Below are 16916 nucleotides of genomic sequence, written 5' to 3' on the forward strand. Positions count from 1 at the left end.
GCTCTGCCCTCTCCTGCCATACCTTAGCGGTGCCCACGCCCAGCTGTGTGTGTGGCTTGTGGTGGTGCTGCGTGCCCACCTCTGCATGGCTCATAGGTGGCACTGTGTGCCCAGCTCTGTGGGTGGCTTGTGGTGGCGCTGTATGCCTGGATCTGGCACCAGGAGCCCCTGGGAAACGAAGCAGCTCACTGGTTGCCCCGCCTTCCCTGGGCATGGGCCTCACCATCCATGTGATGTGCCTGGGGTGGGGTGTTGTGACCCCCAGTGGCACATCCTCCTGGGCCTTGGTTCCATGGGGGAGGTAGGGTCACAGTGGGGTCTCTTTGCCCCCTGAGCTCTGCATTGGTCCAGCACAGAGGGAATCCCCAAAAACCAAAACCAAACTCATTGTTCTCGAGTTGATTCCAGCTTATAGCAACCTATAGGACGGAATAGAACTGCCCCATAGGGTTCCCAAGGAGCACCTGGTGAATTCGAACTGCCAGCCTTTTGGTTAGCAGCCATAGCTCTTAACCCCTGTGCCACCAGGGCTCCAGAGGGGGGTCCCCAAGAAGGGTTAACTGAAGACCGTGAAGGAGTTACCATGGAGTGGTCACTGGTCCATCCCACAGTGACCACTGAGGTAAATGTTAGTGGGAGGTGTCAGGGGAGGCAGCTCAGTGGAGAGCCTCGAGGTGGGTGTGTTCTTCAGGACTTCCTCCATTGTAAGTGACAGAAACACAACTCAATCTGGCTTAAGGAGAGGAAAAAAGGCATTTGTTGGCCTAGATTCTGAAAGAGTTGGACAGCTCGGGGTTTCTGCCTCTGGGGCCCAAGCAATGGCATCAGGGCAAGTGTCCCTGCGGCTTGGTGTGCTCTCCCTGCAGACCAGTGAAGGATGGTGCTGGCCAGTCCAGCTGAGGCTGGGCCGCCCGCTGAGGCCTGGCCGCCTGCTCTGGCCGGGTTAGGGTCACCCCACCCGCCTGCAGGGCCTGGAGGCCAATTCTGCCACTTCTGCTGCGTCCCTGAGACTTGGTTCCCCACCCGAAAAGTGGAGGTAGACGCAGTCCCTCCCTCTGAGGGTGTAAAGTGCCAGCCCCAGAGAGGAGGTGAGAAGGGAGAGCAGCCACCCCCTGCTGGTGGGATTATGCACACACCTCCCAGACTGTTAATTTTAAAAATTCCAGCACCAAAACTGAACTGCAAACTGGTGCTGAAACAGCATTCAGGTTAGAGTGCAAACAAGGAAAAAAATCACGAAAAAAAGTTATCAGCTCAGAGGCGTCAGCACCAGGCCCACACTCCAGCAGCTGAGCTGGCACGGGGGAGGGGGTACGAGGCCCTCACCCTACACCTCTGCTTTCGTGGGAGTGAGGCCCCAGTGGCTCCACTCCTGAGTTCAGTTATGGGGCTTGTGAGGTGCAGTCTCTTAGCCCACACCCAGTGCTCTTGTCATAACCACCAGTGACTGGGAAGGTCAGTGGCTGGATCACGCCCATGCACATGACTCGGATATAGAGGGAAGGACCAGGTGTACAAAGGGGCCCTTGTCCCAGTGGGTGTAGGTGAAATCTAGGAGGAGAAGGTGGTGGGGCAGGGTACTCAGGGCACCCGCCTGCTGGTACAGGAGTGAGGGCAATTGGGTGGCCTGCCCTGTCACAGATCCAGGCGTCTGAGGTATAGCCCTTCCCCTGGGACTGCACAAGCTGGAGGTCTGACCAGGCCCTGCTTGTGGGCATGTGGATGTGTCGGCCCCTTTCCAGGGTGTGTAGTTTCCTGGCGTGTGTGGACCGCTCCATGGAGGGCCTCTATGGCCCAGTGCAGTCCTTGACTGCTCTCCTCAGCTGTCAGCCACCCCTGTGGTCCCATGCCCAGAGAAGGCAAGTACCTGATAGCCCCCACGCAGAAGTGTTGCTCAGCTCCCACTGCCCACACACTTGGGGCTTTCTTGTTGCTGGTGTTATGCAGTGCTCTCCTGGGCACTGCACATAGAGCTTTGCTTTTGGAAGAGGACACTGAAGCTCAGGTCTGAGCTTGTTCACAGTGAAAGGATGGGACCCAGGCTCGAACTCACAGCCCTGAGTCCTGGCCTGCTGTCAGCACCTCTGCCCAGTGCCTGCCACTTTCCGGCTGTTCTCCCAACCAATCATACTGCCATGCCTGCTGACATGTGACAGTACAGCTCCCTGCCCCTGCCTTTTGTGGCCCCTGGGTGTGGTGCCTGCTGCCTGCCAGCTGCCTCTCTCCTCCAGTGTGTCAGCCCCTGGCCTGGGGGCTCTGTGGCCCCCAATCTACTCTGAGCAGATGTGGATTGGAGGTCTGTGGTTGGTTCAGCTGATGGTGCTTCCGTAGAGCCTTTGGTGTGGAGGGACATTTAAGAGTGGAGCTCTTGGCTTCCAGACAAAGCAAATGAAGCTCCTGGTGCGCCTGGGGAACCAGTACCATGGGCTGGCCATCGGCAGAGCTACTGGTGTCTTCCACTAAAACAAGGGCAGCACAGGTGTCTGACAGGTGGGTGGGGGTGGGGATCTGGGCTGTGGTCTTTCCTGTGTGTGTGTCTGTGAGTATGTATATGTGTATATTGTGAGTGTGTGAATGTGTCTGAGTGTGTCATAGTATATGAATGTGTACGTGTATGTATATGTGTATGTCTGTGATTGTGTGGGTATGCATGTGAATGTGTATGTGAGCATGTTTCTGTGTGTATGTCTGTGTGTCTGTATAAGGAATATGTCTGTGTGAGAGCATGCGTATTTGTGTGGTGCGAGTGTCTGTATATGTGTGCGTGATTATGTGAGTGTGCATGTGAATGTGTGTGAGCGTATGTGTGCATGTGTCTGGAATTGTGTGAGCGCGTATGTATGTGTGTGAACATGTATGTGTGTATCTGGGATTGTGTGAGTATGCATGTGAATGTGTGTGTGTGTCTGGGGTTGTGTCTCCATGTGTGCCTCTGGGCCCCAGTTGGGCACATGTTTGCATGTGTGTGTCTCCTGGCCTGCTTCTCTCTGCTTGTCCTTTGTTGTCTGTTTTGGCTCCTCTCTTCATTTGTATTTTTGGTAGGGATTCTCGGTATTTACAAATCATAGAATCATTGCTTCTGTCCCCTGAATAATGGTAATAACAATGGTGGCAGTAACCAACCCAAGTGGCACCTCTGTGCTAGGTCAGGTGGAAGGACTTGATGGCATCATGTCACAGGAACCCACGAAGTCCATGCGATAATCACCCCATTTTACAGAGCAGGAAATAGGCTTAGAGAGGCGGAGTGGCTTGAAATGGAAGTCACCTGGGCTCCTGGGTGGGGACATGCAGGAGGTCTCTGTGTCCAGAGTCTGCTTCCTAGAGGGACCTATGGGGGTGGGGGCCCTGTGCTTCCCCTGCTTCAAGCTCATCCAGCTGACGCTTGGGAAAAACCAAAACCTGGTCTTGCTGAAAGCGCCTTTTTAGATCTGTGGGTCTTGCTGATTCTAAATGTATCTGTAGGGGATTGCTTGGCTGCGGGCTCAGGATTCTGGTATGTCAGCCCAGGAATGGCACTATTGTGACATTTCTGAAGGGCGGGTACTGCAGACAGACCCAGCGGCCTCTCCCATCACTCGGCTGCTGTTGCAGACTCTGAGGCGGAAGCAGTGCTCTCTGCGCCTGGCCTGCTGGGGTCACTGGGGTCCCCACGTCCTTTCTCTTTGGTGTTTTAGCCATCCTTTGTTTTGTTGTTGGGTGCCATTGAGTCAATTCCAACTCATAGTGACAATGTAGGACAAAGTACAACTGCCCCATAGGGTTTTCTAGGCTGTAAATCTTTTATGGAAGCAGATAGCCAGGCCATTCTACTGCAGAGCTGCTGGGTGAGTTCATTCAGACCACTGACTTTTTGGTTAGCAGCAAGTGCTTGACTGTTGCTCCACCAGGGCTCCTAGTATTTGTTTTTACAAAGCTTTACTGAAGTATTCTAAAAAGTACAATTCACCCATTTAAAGTGCCTGATTCAGTGTTTTTTAGTGTATTTGTGCAGTTGTGCAGCGATTATCCATTCTTTTAGTAAACTTCTATTGAGAAATCAATGTTTTTTTCCTCCAGAAATTAAAAAAAACGATGTTTGTGGGCGGGTGATGAGGGTGTGAATAGACGGGCAAGGTCTCCACCCCACGCGGGCTGTCTTCTCATGGGGAGTTGGGGAGATTATTTATGTGGTGCCTTTCCTTTTTCCAGTGGTCATACAGAGGTGACCCTGGGAGCCAAGAGAGTGTGTACTGGGGCTGCCACACTGGGGGTCCATGGAAGGTGATCCTGAGACCCAGAGGGAGTGGTCAGCAGGGGGCACTGGGGAGTGAGAGGTCCTGGCAGGAAGGAGGTTGTTGTTAGGTGAGGTGGAGTCGATTCCAACTCATAGTGCCTTATAGGACAGAGTAGAGCTGCCCCATAGGCTTCCAAGGCCGTAATCTTTATGGGAGCAGACTGCCACATCTTTATCCTACGGAGTGGCTCGGGGGTTCAAGCCATTGACCTTTGGATTAGCGGCCAAGCTCTTAACCACTGTACCACCAGGGCTCCTTTAGGAAGGTGGGAGTGGGCACATTTGAGGAATGAATGTGGCCTGGTCTGGCGGGGGGATGAACAGGTTGGGATGAAGTTGTAGCGTGTGGCGTGGGCTGGACGGGCTGTGCGAGGCCTTGTGGGCCTTGCGGTCCATGGGGAGGAAGCGGCCTTTAGAGCGTCTGGGAGCCGGAAGAGATTTAAGCCCCGGTGGGTAATGGAAGGAAGGAGTTTCTCCCGAGGTCCCCTTCACTTCCCTCCATTCTGGAGGGGTTCAAGCTGGGTGCCTCTCTCTCTCACCGGCTCGTCCTTGTGTCCCCCCTCTAACGCTGAGTCCGTGGTCTGGCTACTGTGGTCCTGACCATCATTGCTTCCTTCCTCCCTCAGCTGAACTTTGACCTGGACCGGGGCATGTTTCCGGTGGTTGTCCAGGCTGTCGTGGATGAAGGGGATGGTGAGCAGTGTCGGCTTTTCCTGCCTCTCTCGTCTCCCTGGGAATGCTTCTTTCTAAGCCCTGGGCCTGTGGGAAGACCCTCCACAGGCCCTGCACCTGGCCAGAGTGGGTGGGAGCTATGAACTTGGCCCATGCGGCAGGTTTGGGCCCAGGAGCTGCAGGCACTGGACGCTTCAGCTCTTCTCTGCTGTGGCTGCTGCCCAGGTGCTCAGGGCCTTCCTCCCCTCCCTGACCAAAGCCCCTGACTGCTCCTTTTCATCGTGGGACTACAGCTGATGGACAGGCTGGCTTCTCCGTCGCCTGCTTCCCCGTGCACATCTGTCTGGGCCAGCCGGCTTGGTCATTGCAGTCACAGCCTCGAAGAGCAGCCTGTGTTTCCTGGGCTCACACATGCCTGAGGAATCACCCCTAGTCACATGATGAGGATAGGTCGCGGAAAGGGCCAGAGCTGATGTCCGCGTCTCCTTTCCCATGTGCTTCCTGCTGAGGTGTCCCTCCATGTGTGAGTGAGACAGCAGATGGCTGTCAGTGGGGAGCCCATGGGCCATGAAGGCAAGCCCAGAAACAGACTCATGACTCTCTTGGTAGACCCATGAGCATGTAAAACCCCAGCCCACTCAGTTGAGGGGGTAAGACCCCATGAGGGAGAAGCCAGGGCAGGTAAGGGAGAAAGGCACTGGCATCCCCACGCCTGAGGGCAGCCAGCTCTGATAATCCTCCTTTCCCTCTCTCCCTGCAGTTGTAGAGGTGACTGGCCACGCCCACGTGCTCTTGGCTGCCTTTGAAAAGGTAAGTGCCATCTTGCCCACCTGCCCTTTGTAGGGGGCAGCCTTTTGAGACAAGGAGCGTGAACCTGGGGTTCAGGCTTGGAGAAGTGGGCCCAGTGCCGGAGGCCAAGGCAAGTGGACGATTCTCCCGTGTTCAGGGCCTAGGGGAGGATGATGCTTCCCAGGAGGCTGAGAGAATGTTCTAGACTGAGGCCAGCCCTTCAGAACTCTGTGTGTCTGTGTCTGTGTATGTAGTATGTATTTGTGTTGATGTGTGTATGTGTGTCTGAATGTATATGTGTGTATGTCTGAGTGGCATATATGTGTGTGTATCTGGTGTGTATATGTGTATAGTATATATGTGTTTGTGTGGTATGTATATGTCTGTGTATATTACTAAGTATATGTGTGTGTGGTATGTATATTTCTGAGTGTGTGTGTCGTGTGTATATGTGTGTGTGTTTGAGTGTGTGTAAGCATGTATGTCTGTGTGTGGTGGCTTTGGTAACAAGGCCCCTCAGCTCCCCAGGGAATCATGAGAGAGTCACGTATTCTAGGAATGGTCAGACCCGTTGGTGACTGCTAGTTCCTGGGGGGGCCATGCAGACCACTCTGTGGGTGTCTGTCCCTAGAGCCAGTGAGTGCCAAGCTGTGTAGGGACAGGGTCCTGCTCACTAAGAACCTCACCAGAGGCCAGTGGGGTGTATTCCCTAATGCCATGGCTGACACCCCTGCCCCACACTCTGTCCCATGCTCTGACCTCCACGAGCACTTGGCAGCTGTGAATTTTCAGTGCCAGCCTGCGGTCCCTCTGTTTTCCAGACTGGCAGCAAGGTCCCATACTGGCTAGTGGATGGAGCCTGGGGCTCAGAATGTTCTGGATTTTTCCCGGTACACTGAGTGACCCGCTGACTCTTGGCTCCCCAGCCCCAGATGTGAGGCTCCTTCCTATGACCAGGCCTTTCCAAAGCACCCTAGGGAAGTTGGCACAGCTGGTCCACAGCCCCCCTGGCCTGTGTGTTCTCTGGGTGAGGCTGGGTGCCTGGTATGGACTTGCTCTCCTGCTTCAGAGCTGGCTCACTGCCATACCCACCGAGCCAGCCTTGTCCAGGGAGATGGTCACTGTTGGCCTCTAGGATCCTCTGGCTGACATTCTGTCCTGTGCTCCCGGTTTAGAGCCCGAAGAGAATCCACTTGACTGGTGGAGTCTAACATGTTGGAAATTTCCTTCCGATCCTACCAGCCTGTCTAGAACCTCCTGGCTTGGCTGGCTCAGGAGGGATGCTGGTGTCATCCCAGATCTCTGATCTCGTGCTTTGATTAACCTTATGCACCTCTGAGCAGCATGTCTCCTTGGGTGCTGCCCAGCGCAGCTTGCTTTCCGCTAATTTGCTCTTTTGGTTTTTAAAGCTTGAGCTTTTCTGTGTGTATGCTTTCTTCCTAATTAAGCCAAACCCTCGGAAAGCCAAATGGGTTTGCCTTGAGCTTTGCACCCAGGGCTCTTTCTTTTTTTAAATAATTTTTATTGTGTTTTAAGTGAAAGTTTACAAATCAAGTCAGTCTCTCACATATAAACTTACATACACCTTAGTACATACTCCCACTTTTTCTCCCCCTAATGAGTCAGCCCGCTACCTCCTTCCATTCTCTCCTTTCGTGACCGTTTTGCCAGTTTCTAACCCCCTCTACCCTCCCATCTCCCCTCCAGACAGGAGATGCCAATATAGTCTCAAGTATCTACCTGATGCAAGTAGCTCACTCCTCATGAGCATCTCTCTCCAACCCATTGTCCAGTCCAATCCATGTCTCAAGAGTTGGCTTCGGAAATGGTTCCTGTCCTGGGCCAACAGAAGGTTTGGGGACCATGACCACCGGGATTCTTCTAGTCTTAGTCAGACCATTAAGTCTGGTCTTTTTATGAGAATTTGGGGTCTGCATCCCACTGTTCTCCTGCTCCCTCAGGGGTTCTCTGATGTGTTCCCTGTCAGGGCAGTCATTGGTTGTGGCTGGGCACCATCTAGTTCTTCTGGTCTCAGGATGATGTAGTCTGTAGTTCATGTGGCCCTTTCTGTCTCTTGGGCTCTTAGTTGTCGTGTGACCTTGCTGTTCTCCATTCTCCTTTGATCCAGGTGGGTCGAGACCAACCGATGCATCTTAGGTAGCCACTTGTTAGCGTTTAAGACCTCAGACGCCACACTTCAAAGTGGGATGCAGAATCTTATTAGAATTTATTTTGCCAGTTGACTTAGATGTCCCCTGAAGCCGTAGTCCTCAGACCCTTGCCCCTGGTACGCTGACCTTTGAAGTATTCAGTTTATTCGGGAAACTTCTTTGCTTTTGGTCCAGTCCAGCTGTGCTGACCTCCCCTGTATTGAATGTTGTCCTTCCGTTCACCTAAAGTAGTTCTTATTTACTATCTAATCAGTAAATAACCCTCTTCCACCCTCCCTCAGGGGCTCTTTCCTGATGTGGGGGAGGGTCTTGTGGTCACTCGGACATTGGCTGAGTGTTCTTTAAACTGCAGTGTCTCTGCAAGTCACCCCAAGCTCGGTTTCATGGGTCAGGCCCAGGAGTCTGTGTCTTCAGAATGCACTCAGGTAGCTGTGACCCAGGTGTGGGACCGTGCTCTGAGAAACCTCGGCCTGACCCTTTGATCTTCACACATCCCCTCCTGTGTCTAGGTATGGGCGTGGACTGACCAAGGAAGGGCCTTTCAGCAGGTTTTAGGGTTTTGTCCTTTATTTCCACCCAGACCTGGAAGCCCCAGGCCACCTCGTTTTATGGGACACATTTTTGTTAGGGATGTGTGTGTGTGGTGTGTCTCTGCTGTATGCGTACATGTGTCATCATATAGGAAACCCTGGTGGCATAGTAGTTAAGTGCTACAGCTGCTAACCAAAGGGTCAGCAGTTCAAATCTGCCAGGTGCTCCTTGGAAACTCTGTGGGGCAGTTCTGCTCTGCCTTTTAGGGTCGCTATGAGTTGGAATCAACTCGATGGCACTGGGTTTTTTGTTTTGGTCATCGTATATGTCTGTATGTGTCTCTGTGTGACTGTGTCTGTATGTGTCTCTGTGTGACTGTCTTTATGTGTGTGTCTGCTATGTGCGTGCATGTGTCTGTGTCTGCCGTATATGTACATGTGTTTGTGTGTTTATGTGTGCATTTGTGTGTCTGCATGTGTGACTGTGTCTGTGTATGTTTCTATGTCTTTGCATCTTGTCTGTGGGTGTCTGTACGTGTGCCTGCTCTATGCATACGTGTGTATGTATGTCTGCTGCATGTGTACGTGTGTCTGTGTCTGTGTCTGTGTGTCTGTCTGCTGTGTGCATAGGAGTGTGTGTGTGTGTTCAGTTAGGACCATTGAGAGTTACCAGCTCCACCGACTTACCCTTGGCGTTTCTCCTCCTGGCAGCACATGGATGGCAGCTTCTCCGTGAAACCTTTAAAGCAGAAGCAAATTGTAAGTTGGTCTGACTTGCTCTCGTGAGCCTTTTTGCTTTAAAAGATGCATGCACGTGTGAACACACATACGGAGCCCAGCAGTCTGTGCGCGTTGTTCTGCCTGGGCCACCTGGCTGCTGCTTCCAGCCACCTGGTGCCTGTGGACTTGCTGGCTCCTCCGCTGGGCTGTGAGCTGGAGCACCTGGAACAAGGACACTGGGTGAGTGCGTGTGTACTGCATGCCACTGTATACCAGCCACGGCTGCCACACGCCTGTCCCTGGTCCACCCTTGAACCCCATCCTGGTGTCTAGGACACAGTACTAAAAAAAAAAACAAAAAAAGCATTGTCGTCGAGTCGATTCCAAGTCGTAGTGACCCTGTAGGACAGAGTAGAACTGCCCCATAGGGTTTCCAAGGCTGTAACCTTTATGGAAGCAGACTGCATCTTTCTCCAGCAGAGCACTTGGTGGGTTAAAACAGCCAGCCCAAACCGTTGTGCTGCCTGTCTATAACATGTAAATACAAGCCTGCACTCCCAGTGCCTCCATTCTGGCCCTTTCTTTTCCCCATACATCGCAGTTCTCCTGACAGTCACAGGGGCCCCCTCTCTCCTGACCTTACCTTCCAGGGCCAGCCCCAGGTCCACAACCAGACCTCACTGTTGAATCAAAACCTAAAAGTAACACAACATCCTGGTCTGTTGCTGTTGAGTTTATTCTAACTCATAGTAACCCCACATGACAGAGTAGAACTTGCTCCGTAGGGTTTTCTAGGCTATAACCTTTATAGGAGCAGATTTCCAGGTCTTTTCTCCTTCGGAGCAGTTGATGGGATCAAACTGCCGCCTTTCGGTTAGCAGCTGAGTGCTTAACCACTGCGCCACCAGGGCTCCTTGGAACATAGTAAGCCTTCAGTAAGTACTTACTGAAGGGAATGGATAGAGGAAGGAAGGAAACAGGACACAGAAAACTACACCCTCCTTATCCTCCTCATGATTTGCTGAAAAATTGTTCATCTCAGGTAAAGACTCGGATTGACTTCAACATTGGAGAGGAAGCATGAAATATTCTGGAATAAGTGGGAGCTGTATACCAGCCACATGGCCCAGACTCCTGTTTTTCTTTGGGGGTGTTAATTTCATGGTCCTACACGTGAGGAGCTCTGAGGAGTTACTCCTGGTGGCCTTGAACAAGGACCAGGAATTTAGGATGGGGGTCCCCTAAACAGAGCTAAGCTAGATTTTGATTTTGAGACTGATTTTAATGTGGGCAAGGGTGGGGCGTGTGTCTCAAGGCCATGGTTCGCAGTTTTCCTTGTGTGTGGCTGCTTAGGTGCGCCTCCCTGTTTCAGACCACAACCGGGAAAGGTGTTTGTTATTTTTTAAAAGGTGGGTAGAGAGAGCGCCGGGAGGTCTAGCAGAGGGTCCAAAGCACAGACATTCAGAGGCATCTGCCTGGGAGGTGCGCAGCAGCAGGCAGCTCTCCATAGAGGTGCTTGTGCGTGGTCCGTGGGACCGTGGGAAGCGGCTTGGGGGAGCGGCTTTCAAGACCGCTTTTGAAAATTACCTGGGAGGAAGGGCAGGGCAACGCCATTTGTAGAAAATGGGTTCAGTGTCTTGGAGATGAGAGACATTTTCTCCTTTTGTGGAAGGAGCTCTTATAAAGTAGTAGCGGCTCAGGCTGCCATTTGGTGCCTGAGAGACCTCAGTTTCCAGCCTCAACTCTGATCACTCTGAGGGGCTGGTGGTGGATGGGGTCAGAGCGGTTTGTCCCCAGGGAATGGGGGCAGTGAGGTGGGCATAGGGTGTGGGTGCCGGGCCCCCATGGAGCTTGGTTCAGTCTGTCTGTAATGGGCAGACCACCTGGGGCAGCAGCCCCACGTCCTGTGATGCTGGTCTGGCTGGGCAGGTAGCAGGTAACCCCGCAGCCTCACTTGGAACTGGGCCTGCTCCCTGAAGTGGGGCTGTGCCAGGTGAGAGCAGAACCTGAGAGAATGCCCAGCATGCCTCTCTGCCCTCCAGGTGGACCGAGTCAGCTACTTGCTGCAGGAGATTTATGGCATCGAGAACAAGAACAACCAGGATACGAAGGTATGTCCTCGAGGCTGGACCCCTCACGGCCCAGTCCCGCTTTCACGGGAGCCAGCTTGCTCTGAACGATCTAACCCAGGGCTCTGGGCTGATGGAGGTGAGCCGGCCCCCTCCCCTGCCTTCACCCAGGGGTCTCTGGCTGACAGAGATGAACCAGACCTCTTCTCTGCCTTCACCCAGGGGTCCTGGGCTGCTTCCCAAGCTCCATCCTTTTTTTTCTTAATTTTTTAAAGAATAATTTATTGTTTGCTGAAAACATACACAGCAGAGCATACACAGTTTGACGATTTCTGCACGTACAATTCAGTGACATTGATTACATTTTCGAGGTGTGCAACCGTTCTCAACAGATTTCCAAATTATTCCTCTACCATTAACATAAACTCACTGCCCCCTAAGCTTCTCATCTAACCCCTTTCCAGTCTTAATTTTTTTTTTTAATTTTTATTGTGCTTTAAGTGAAAGTTTACAAATCAAGTTGGACTCTCATACAAAAATTTGTAAACATCTTGCTATATACCCTAATTGTTCTCCCCCGATGAGACAGCACACTTCTTCCCTCCTCTATTTCTTTTTGTGTCCATTTGGCCAGCTTCTGACTCTCTCTACACTCTCATCTCCAGACAGGAGATGACAACATAGTCTCATGTGTCTACTTGATCCAAGAAGCTCATTCTTCACCAGTATCATTGTCCATCCCATAGCCTACTCCAATCTCTGTCTGAAGAGTTAGCTTTAGGAATGGTTCCTGTCTTGGGCTAACAGAGAGTCTTAGGACCATGACGTCCGGGGTCATTCTAGTCTCAGTCAGACCATTAAGTCTGGTCTTTTTATGAGAATTTCGCGTCCGCATCCCACTGCTCTCCTGCTCCCTCGGGTTCTTTGTTGTGTTCCCTGTCAGGGCAGTCATTGATTGTGGCTGGGCACCATCTAGTTCTCCTGGTCTCAGACTAATATAGTCTCTGGTTTATGTGGCCCTTTCTGTCTCTTGGGCTCATAATTACTTTGCGTCTTTGTTGTTCTTCATTCTCCTTTGCTCCAGGTGGGTTGAGACCAATTGATGCATCTTAGATGGCTGCTTGCTAGAGTTTAAGACCCCAGACACCACTCTCCAAAGTGGGATGCAGAATGTTTTCTTAATAGATTTTATAATTATGCCAGTTGACTTAGATGTCCCCTGAAATCATGGTCCCCAAACCCCTGCCCCTGCTATGCTGGCCTCCAAAAAAAATTTTTTTTTTTAAGGTAACAGATTATAGAACATTTTGCCCTTTTTTTTTTTTTAAAACAAATTCACTGGTTTATTATGTAAACCTCTGACTTAGGGACAGGAAAGGACACAGGAGGGCTCCATCTCCTCTGGTCTGAGCCTGCTTTGTGGTCTTTGCTCACAGTCCAGAAGAGAGTAGCAGAGAGAGAAGTTGACACCTGTCTGCCTTTTTAAAGTGTACTGTCACCTGTTTCATAAAATCTCTCTGGAAGCCTCACATCCAGCTTTTCTCAGGATAGCTGAAACCAGCTAGAAGCAGTTTGGGCAGGCCTTAGCCCTTTAGGAGTTAGCCTCAGATAAAGTATCCCTGCTCACTTCAGATGTTCTAGAACAGAGGCTGGCAGCCTTTCTGTAAAGGGCCAGATAGTAAATATTTTTGGCTTTGCAGGCCATCAGGTCTATGTCACATCTGCTTCCTACTGTCGATGTAGCACAAAAGTGGCCATGGATGATATGTAACTTAATTGACGTGACTGTGTACTGATAAAACTTTATTTACAAAAATGAGCGGAGGGCCAGAATTGTTGACTCCTATTTTAAAGCTGCCATTACCTAATGAAAAATTTTCAGACATGTTAAACTTGGTTGATATTTTTAGTGAAATAAGTGGGTACCCTCTGATCAAGGTGAAGATATGTTCCTCAGCATCATAGCTTTTCCACATTTTCTCTTTGGTTCTGAAGAATAGAGAGAGGCCTTTGTACTCTTGATCAGGGGTGTGTATGTGGTGGGGAGGATCACAGATTCCCCTCCCTGCATTGTAGTTGGCAGGGGCTGTATTGGAGCATGGTGTCCATCGAGTGTTGCTCTTGGCCAGACATCTCTGAAACCTTGTCTGAGTCACAGCCCTTGCAGTGTCATTTGCAGGCTCTGGGGGAGGACACCAGTGGCAGATTACAGCCAGAGGGTGGTAACTCCCACTTTGAGCAGCAGCTTCCAGCTCTGTTGCACTTGTATTGATCAAAATTCAAGCTTGCATTGGCCAAACCAGAGTCTGAGGGACCCCGGGGCCCTAGAATGTTATTGGGTCACTTAAAAGCCTCCCTAGTCCTGTTAGTCTGGAAGATGCTGGGTTAAACCAGCACAGTGGTTTTCTTTCCTGAAGACTTCTCAGGCCCGTATAAGGCCATGGCTTTGGAATCCTCGAAAAAACGATTAATAGTGACAGGACTGGAGTGCCAGTGCAAGTGTCTAAGTAAGTGCTTTGCATGTGATGACCCAGTGCTCAGCATGCTACACCATTCTAGAGGGGCAGACTGAGGCTCCAAGAGGCAGTAGGCCACCCGCACTGCACAGGAAGTGAGAAGCAGGCTGGGATACGGTTCCTGGACTGGTCTCACCCCAGGTCCTATGCTCTCCAGTCAACACTTCTGTGTTTCTGTCCTACCTGAGTGGGGAGCTGCAGTTGGGGTGGAGTGGCCTGCGTGTTGCCCCCAGGCAGCAGTGGCCTCTCTACTGGAGCCTGTGCTGGGGACAGACAAGGCCAGCTGAGGCAGCATGGGCCCCTCCTTGGCTCCAGCCTCTTTGCTCCCCACCAGCCCTGGCTTCCCAGCCTCTGGCCCTCAGAAGGCCAACCCACGGGTCCTTGTCTCCACAGCCCTCGGACGATGAGAACAGTGACAACAGCAACGAGTGCGTGGTATGCCTGTCAGACCTGCGCGACACGCTGATCCTGCCCTGCCGCCACCTCTGCCTCTGCAACTCCTGTGCTGACACCCTGCGCTACCAGGCCAACAACTGCCCCATCTGCCGGCTGCGTGAGTGCTGCGGGCCCCAGCCACACCTGCACTGGGTGGGGAGGGGAAGCTTTTGGAAGGAGATTAGGTCCTGGGCACAGCGTGGCAGTCCTGTACCAGGGGGCAGTCCCAGGGAGCTGCAGTTGGCGTGGTGACACATGTTAATTACCAGCAGAAAACTGACAGCGACCTCAGAATCTGAGTCTTAAGAACATTGGACTTGTTAGAAATAATGGCCATGAGAGAATGCTTCAGGGACAGATGTCATGTGTGAAACTCAAACAGGAGAAAAGTTGATCAGTGAATCAAGTGTTGATTTTAGAGCTTACATGGAATTGAATTTATATATGTATTTTTAAATTTATTTTTGTTGATAACACGCAGCAGAACATACATCAGGTCAGCAGTTTCTACATATACAAGTCAGTGACATTGATTATGTTCTTCGAGCTGTGCAGTGACTTCCACCCTCCTTCTCCGAGCTGTTCCTCCCATGAGCATAAGCTCACTGCCCCCTAACGTTCCTAGCTAATCTTTTGAGTTGCTGGTATCAGTTTGATCCTATATAGATAGTTCCTAAAAGAGCGTAATACTCAAGGCAGACATTCTTTACTAGTGAGGCTGAACTGTTGTTTGGTTTAAAGAAGACTTCAGGGGATATTTTTGGTTTAAAGTTTAAATATTATGTCAGGGCAGTAGTTTCAGGGGTTCATCCAGCCTCCATGGCTCCAGAAAGTCTAGATTCTATGAGAATTTGAAATGCAGTTCTGCAGAAATTAATTTATTTTGATAAAAATTATTGTAAACATGAAAAGGGGAAAACGTGCTGGTATAAAATTGATCTGGAACCCTTCAGCAGTTTTCTCAATCATCACGTTAGGCAGAATTCTGAATACAGTAATTGTCTTCAAATACAGGGAGTCAGACACTCTCAGGGTAGAACATTCCCTCGGTCAAAATGAGCATCACGCTGGTGTCCCTGTGGCCCCTGGGCCTGTTTCCTCTTCGGCCCTCCGAGTAGGTTTTCCACCTGTCAGGGGCACTAATGGGGGCTGCCTGTGGAGCTGCAGGACACCTGTCTCATCTTGGAAACGTTCGTTAGTAGGTAAATGACTGCTTTAAAAACAAAAGAATGCCCTTCTGCTGTTCTCAGGCCAGGGTGTGAGGTCAGCATCACCAGGAAGCTTGTTGAAAATACCAACACTTCACATGAGCTTCTGTGCCGGGCATGGACCTGAGAGGGATGGGGGGTGCCTCACAGTCTGACCCCGGCTGTGGAGCCTGCCCTGGCCCTTTTGGGGGCACAGGGAGGGACTTGCCCAAGGTCTCTGCAGGGTCGGGGCGGGCTTTGAACTGGAGTCAGCGTCGGAACATACGCCCTTGACCCCACAGACTGGAAGCAACTATACCAACTTGTCGTGTGATTGTCCCTCCCCTTCCCCAGGACAGCATGTGGGCTGTGGGAAGGGTGTGATTGTGTGTTTGCGTGTGTGTACACGTGTGTACATATGCTTCTGCATGCATGCGTGAGTGTGTGCATGTGAATGTGCACATGTATGCAGTGGTGGTTCTTCAGGGGCTGTGGACAGGCTGAGTGTGTGGATGTGGAGTCTGAGGCCGTGTCATGTAGGGGCCTCCAGAACCCAGGAGGAAGGCCCAGCCACGGCAGGACAGCAGGGCTGGGAGGGGAGCCTGCGGGTGGGTGTGTGCTGGGCCCTGGAGGGACAGCAGACAAGGCACCCCTGAGGCTGGATGGACTTTGAGCTGAGAGCAGCATGGTGTGAGGGGCCAGCTCAGTTCATCAGTTCGCTCCCTTACACTCCTCTTGGGTTGCTAGGAGACAGGTGGGGACGGGGATCAGGATGTCAGGAAGTGGATCATCAGGGACTTGGGGCCAGGGTGTGTGTGATGGAGGGTCTTTCTGTGCCCGGGGAGCAGACAGTCACCTCACAGTCACAGTCACCCTTCTTCTGCGGTCCTGCGCCTTTCTCATGATTGTTGTTATGCTTTAGCCCATTGTTGCAGCCACTATGTCAGTCCATCTCATTGAGGGTCTTCCTCTTTTTCTCTGACTGTCTGCTTAACCAAGCACAATGTCCATCTCCAGAGACTGGTCCCTCCTGAAAACATGTTCTAAGTATGCTTACTTATAAGGAGAATTGTGGCTATACTTCTGCCAAGATGGATTTGTTCATGTTCTGTGGGTTTAGACAAACGTGGGGTCTTGTATGTGTCTTACGGCCTGCTCCTTAGGAACTCCACTCCAGGCCTCACCCCTGGCCAGCTCCAGAGCAGCCATTTCCCTTCCCTGGGCCATCTTGTTAGGACTTTCCTTGCCTCTGATTTGGAAACATGGGCTGTCCCAGGGATGCTGCTGCAGGGTGGGAAGGGGTAGGTGGGGGTGGTCGGCGTCCCCAGAGCTTGGAGGGCCTCAGTGGGGCTGGAATGGTTTTCAGTTACCTGACACGAGCCCTCTCCCTTTTGCCACAGCTTTCCGGGCCCTCCTACAGATCCGGGCTGTGCGGAAGAAGCCAGGGGCTCTGTCCCCAGTCTCCTTCAGCCCTGTCCTAGCCCAGAGCGTGGACCACGACGAGCACTCTGTAAGTGTCCTTCCTCCTGCCTGTGGGCTGGCGGGAGGCGG

General features: G+C 51.8%; 1 protein-coding gene across 8 annotated transcripts in view; it reads left to right on the forward strand.

Annotated features, from left to right (window-relative positions):
- Window positions 1–16916, forward strand: part of MGRN1 (mahogunin ring finger 1) — a 77650-nt gene that overhangs the window by 46429 nt on the left and 14305 nt on the right. For all 8 annotated transcript variants that reach the window (XM_064295527.1, XM_064295522.1, XM_064295524.1 and 5 more), the window contains exons 6-11: window positions 4903–4969; window positions 5709–5758; window positions 9150–9197; window positions 11201–11269; window positions 14137–14296; window positions 16766–16875. In XM_064295527.1, the coding sequence (XP_064151597.1) occupies window positions 4903–4969; window positions 5709–5758; window positions 9150–9197; window positions 11201–11269; window positions 14137–14296; window positions 16766–16875 (504 nt within the window). The remainder of the gene's footprint in view (window positions 1–4902; window positions 4970–5708; window positions 5759–9149; window positions 9198–11200; window positions 11270–14136; window positions 14297–16765; window positions 16876–16916) is intronic.

This window comes from Loxodonta africana, chromosome 12, assembly GCF_030014295.1.
Source record: "Loxodonta africana isolate mLoxAfr1 chromosome 12, mLoxAfr1.hap2, whole genome shotgun sequence".
Classification (NCBI taxonomy): Eukaryota; Metazoa; Chordata; class Mammalia; order Proboscidea; family Elephantidae; genus Loxodonta; species Loxodonta africana.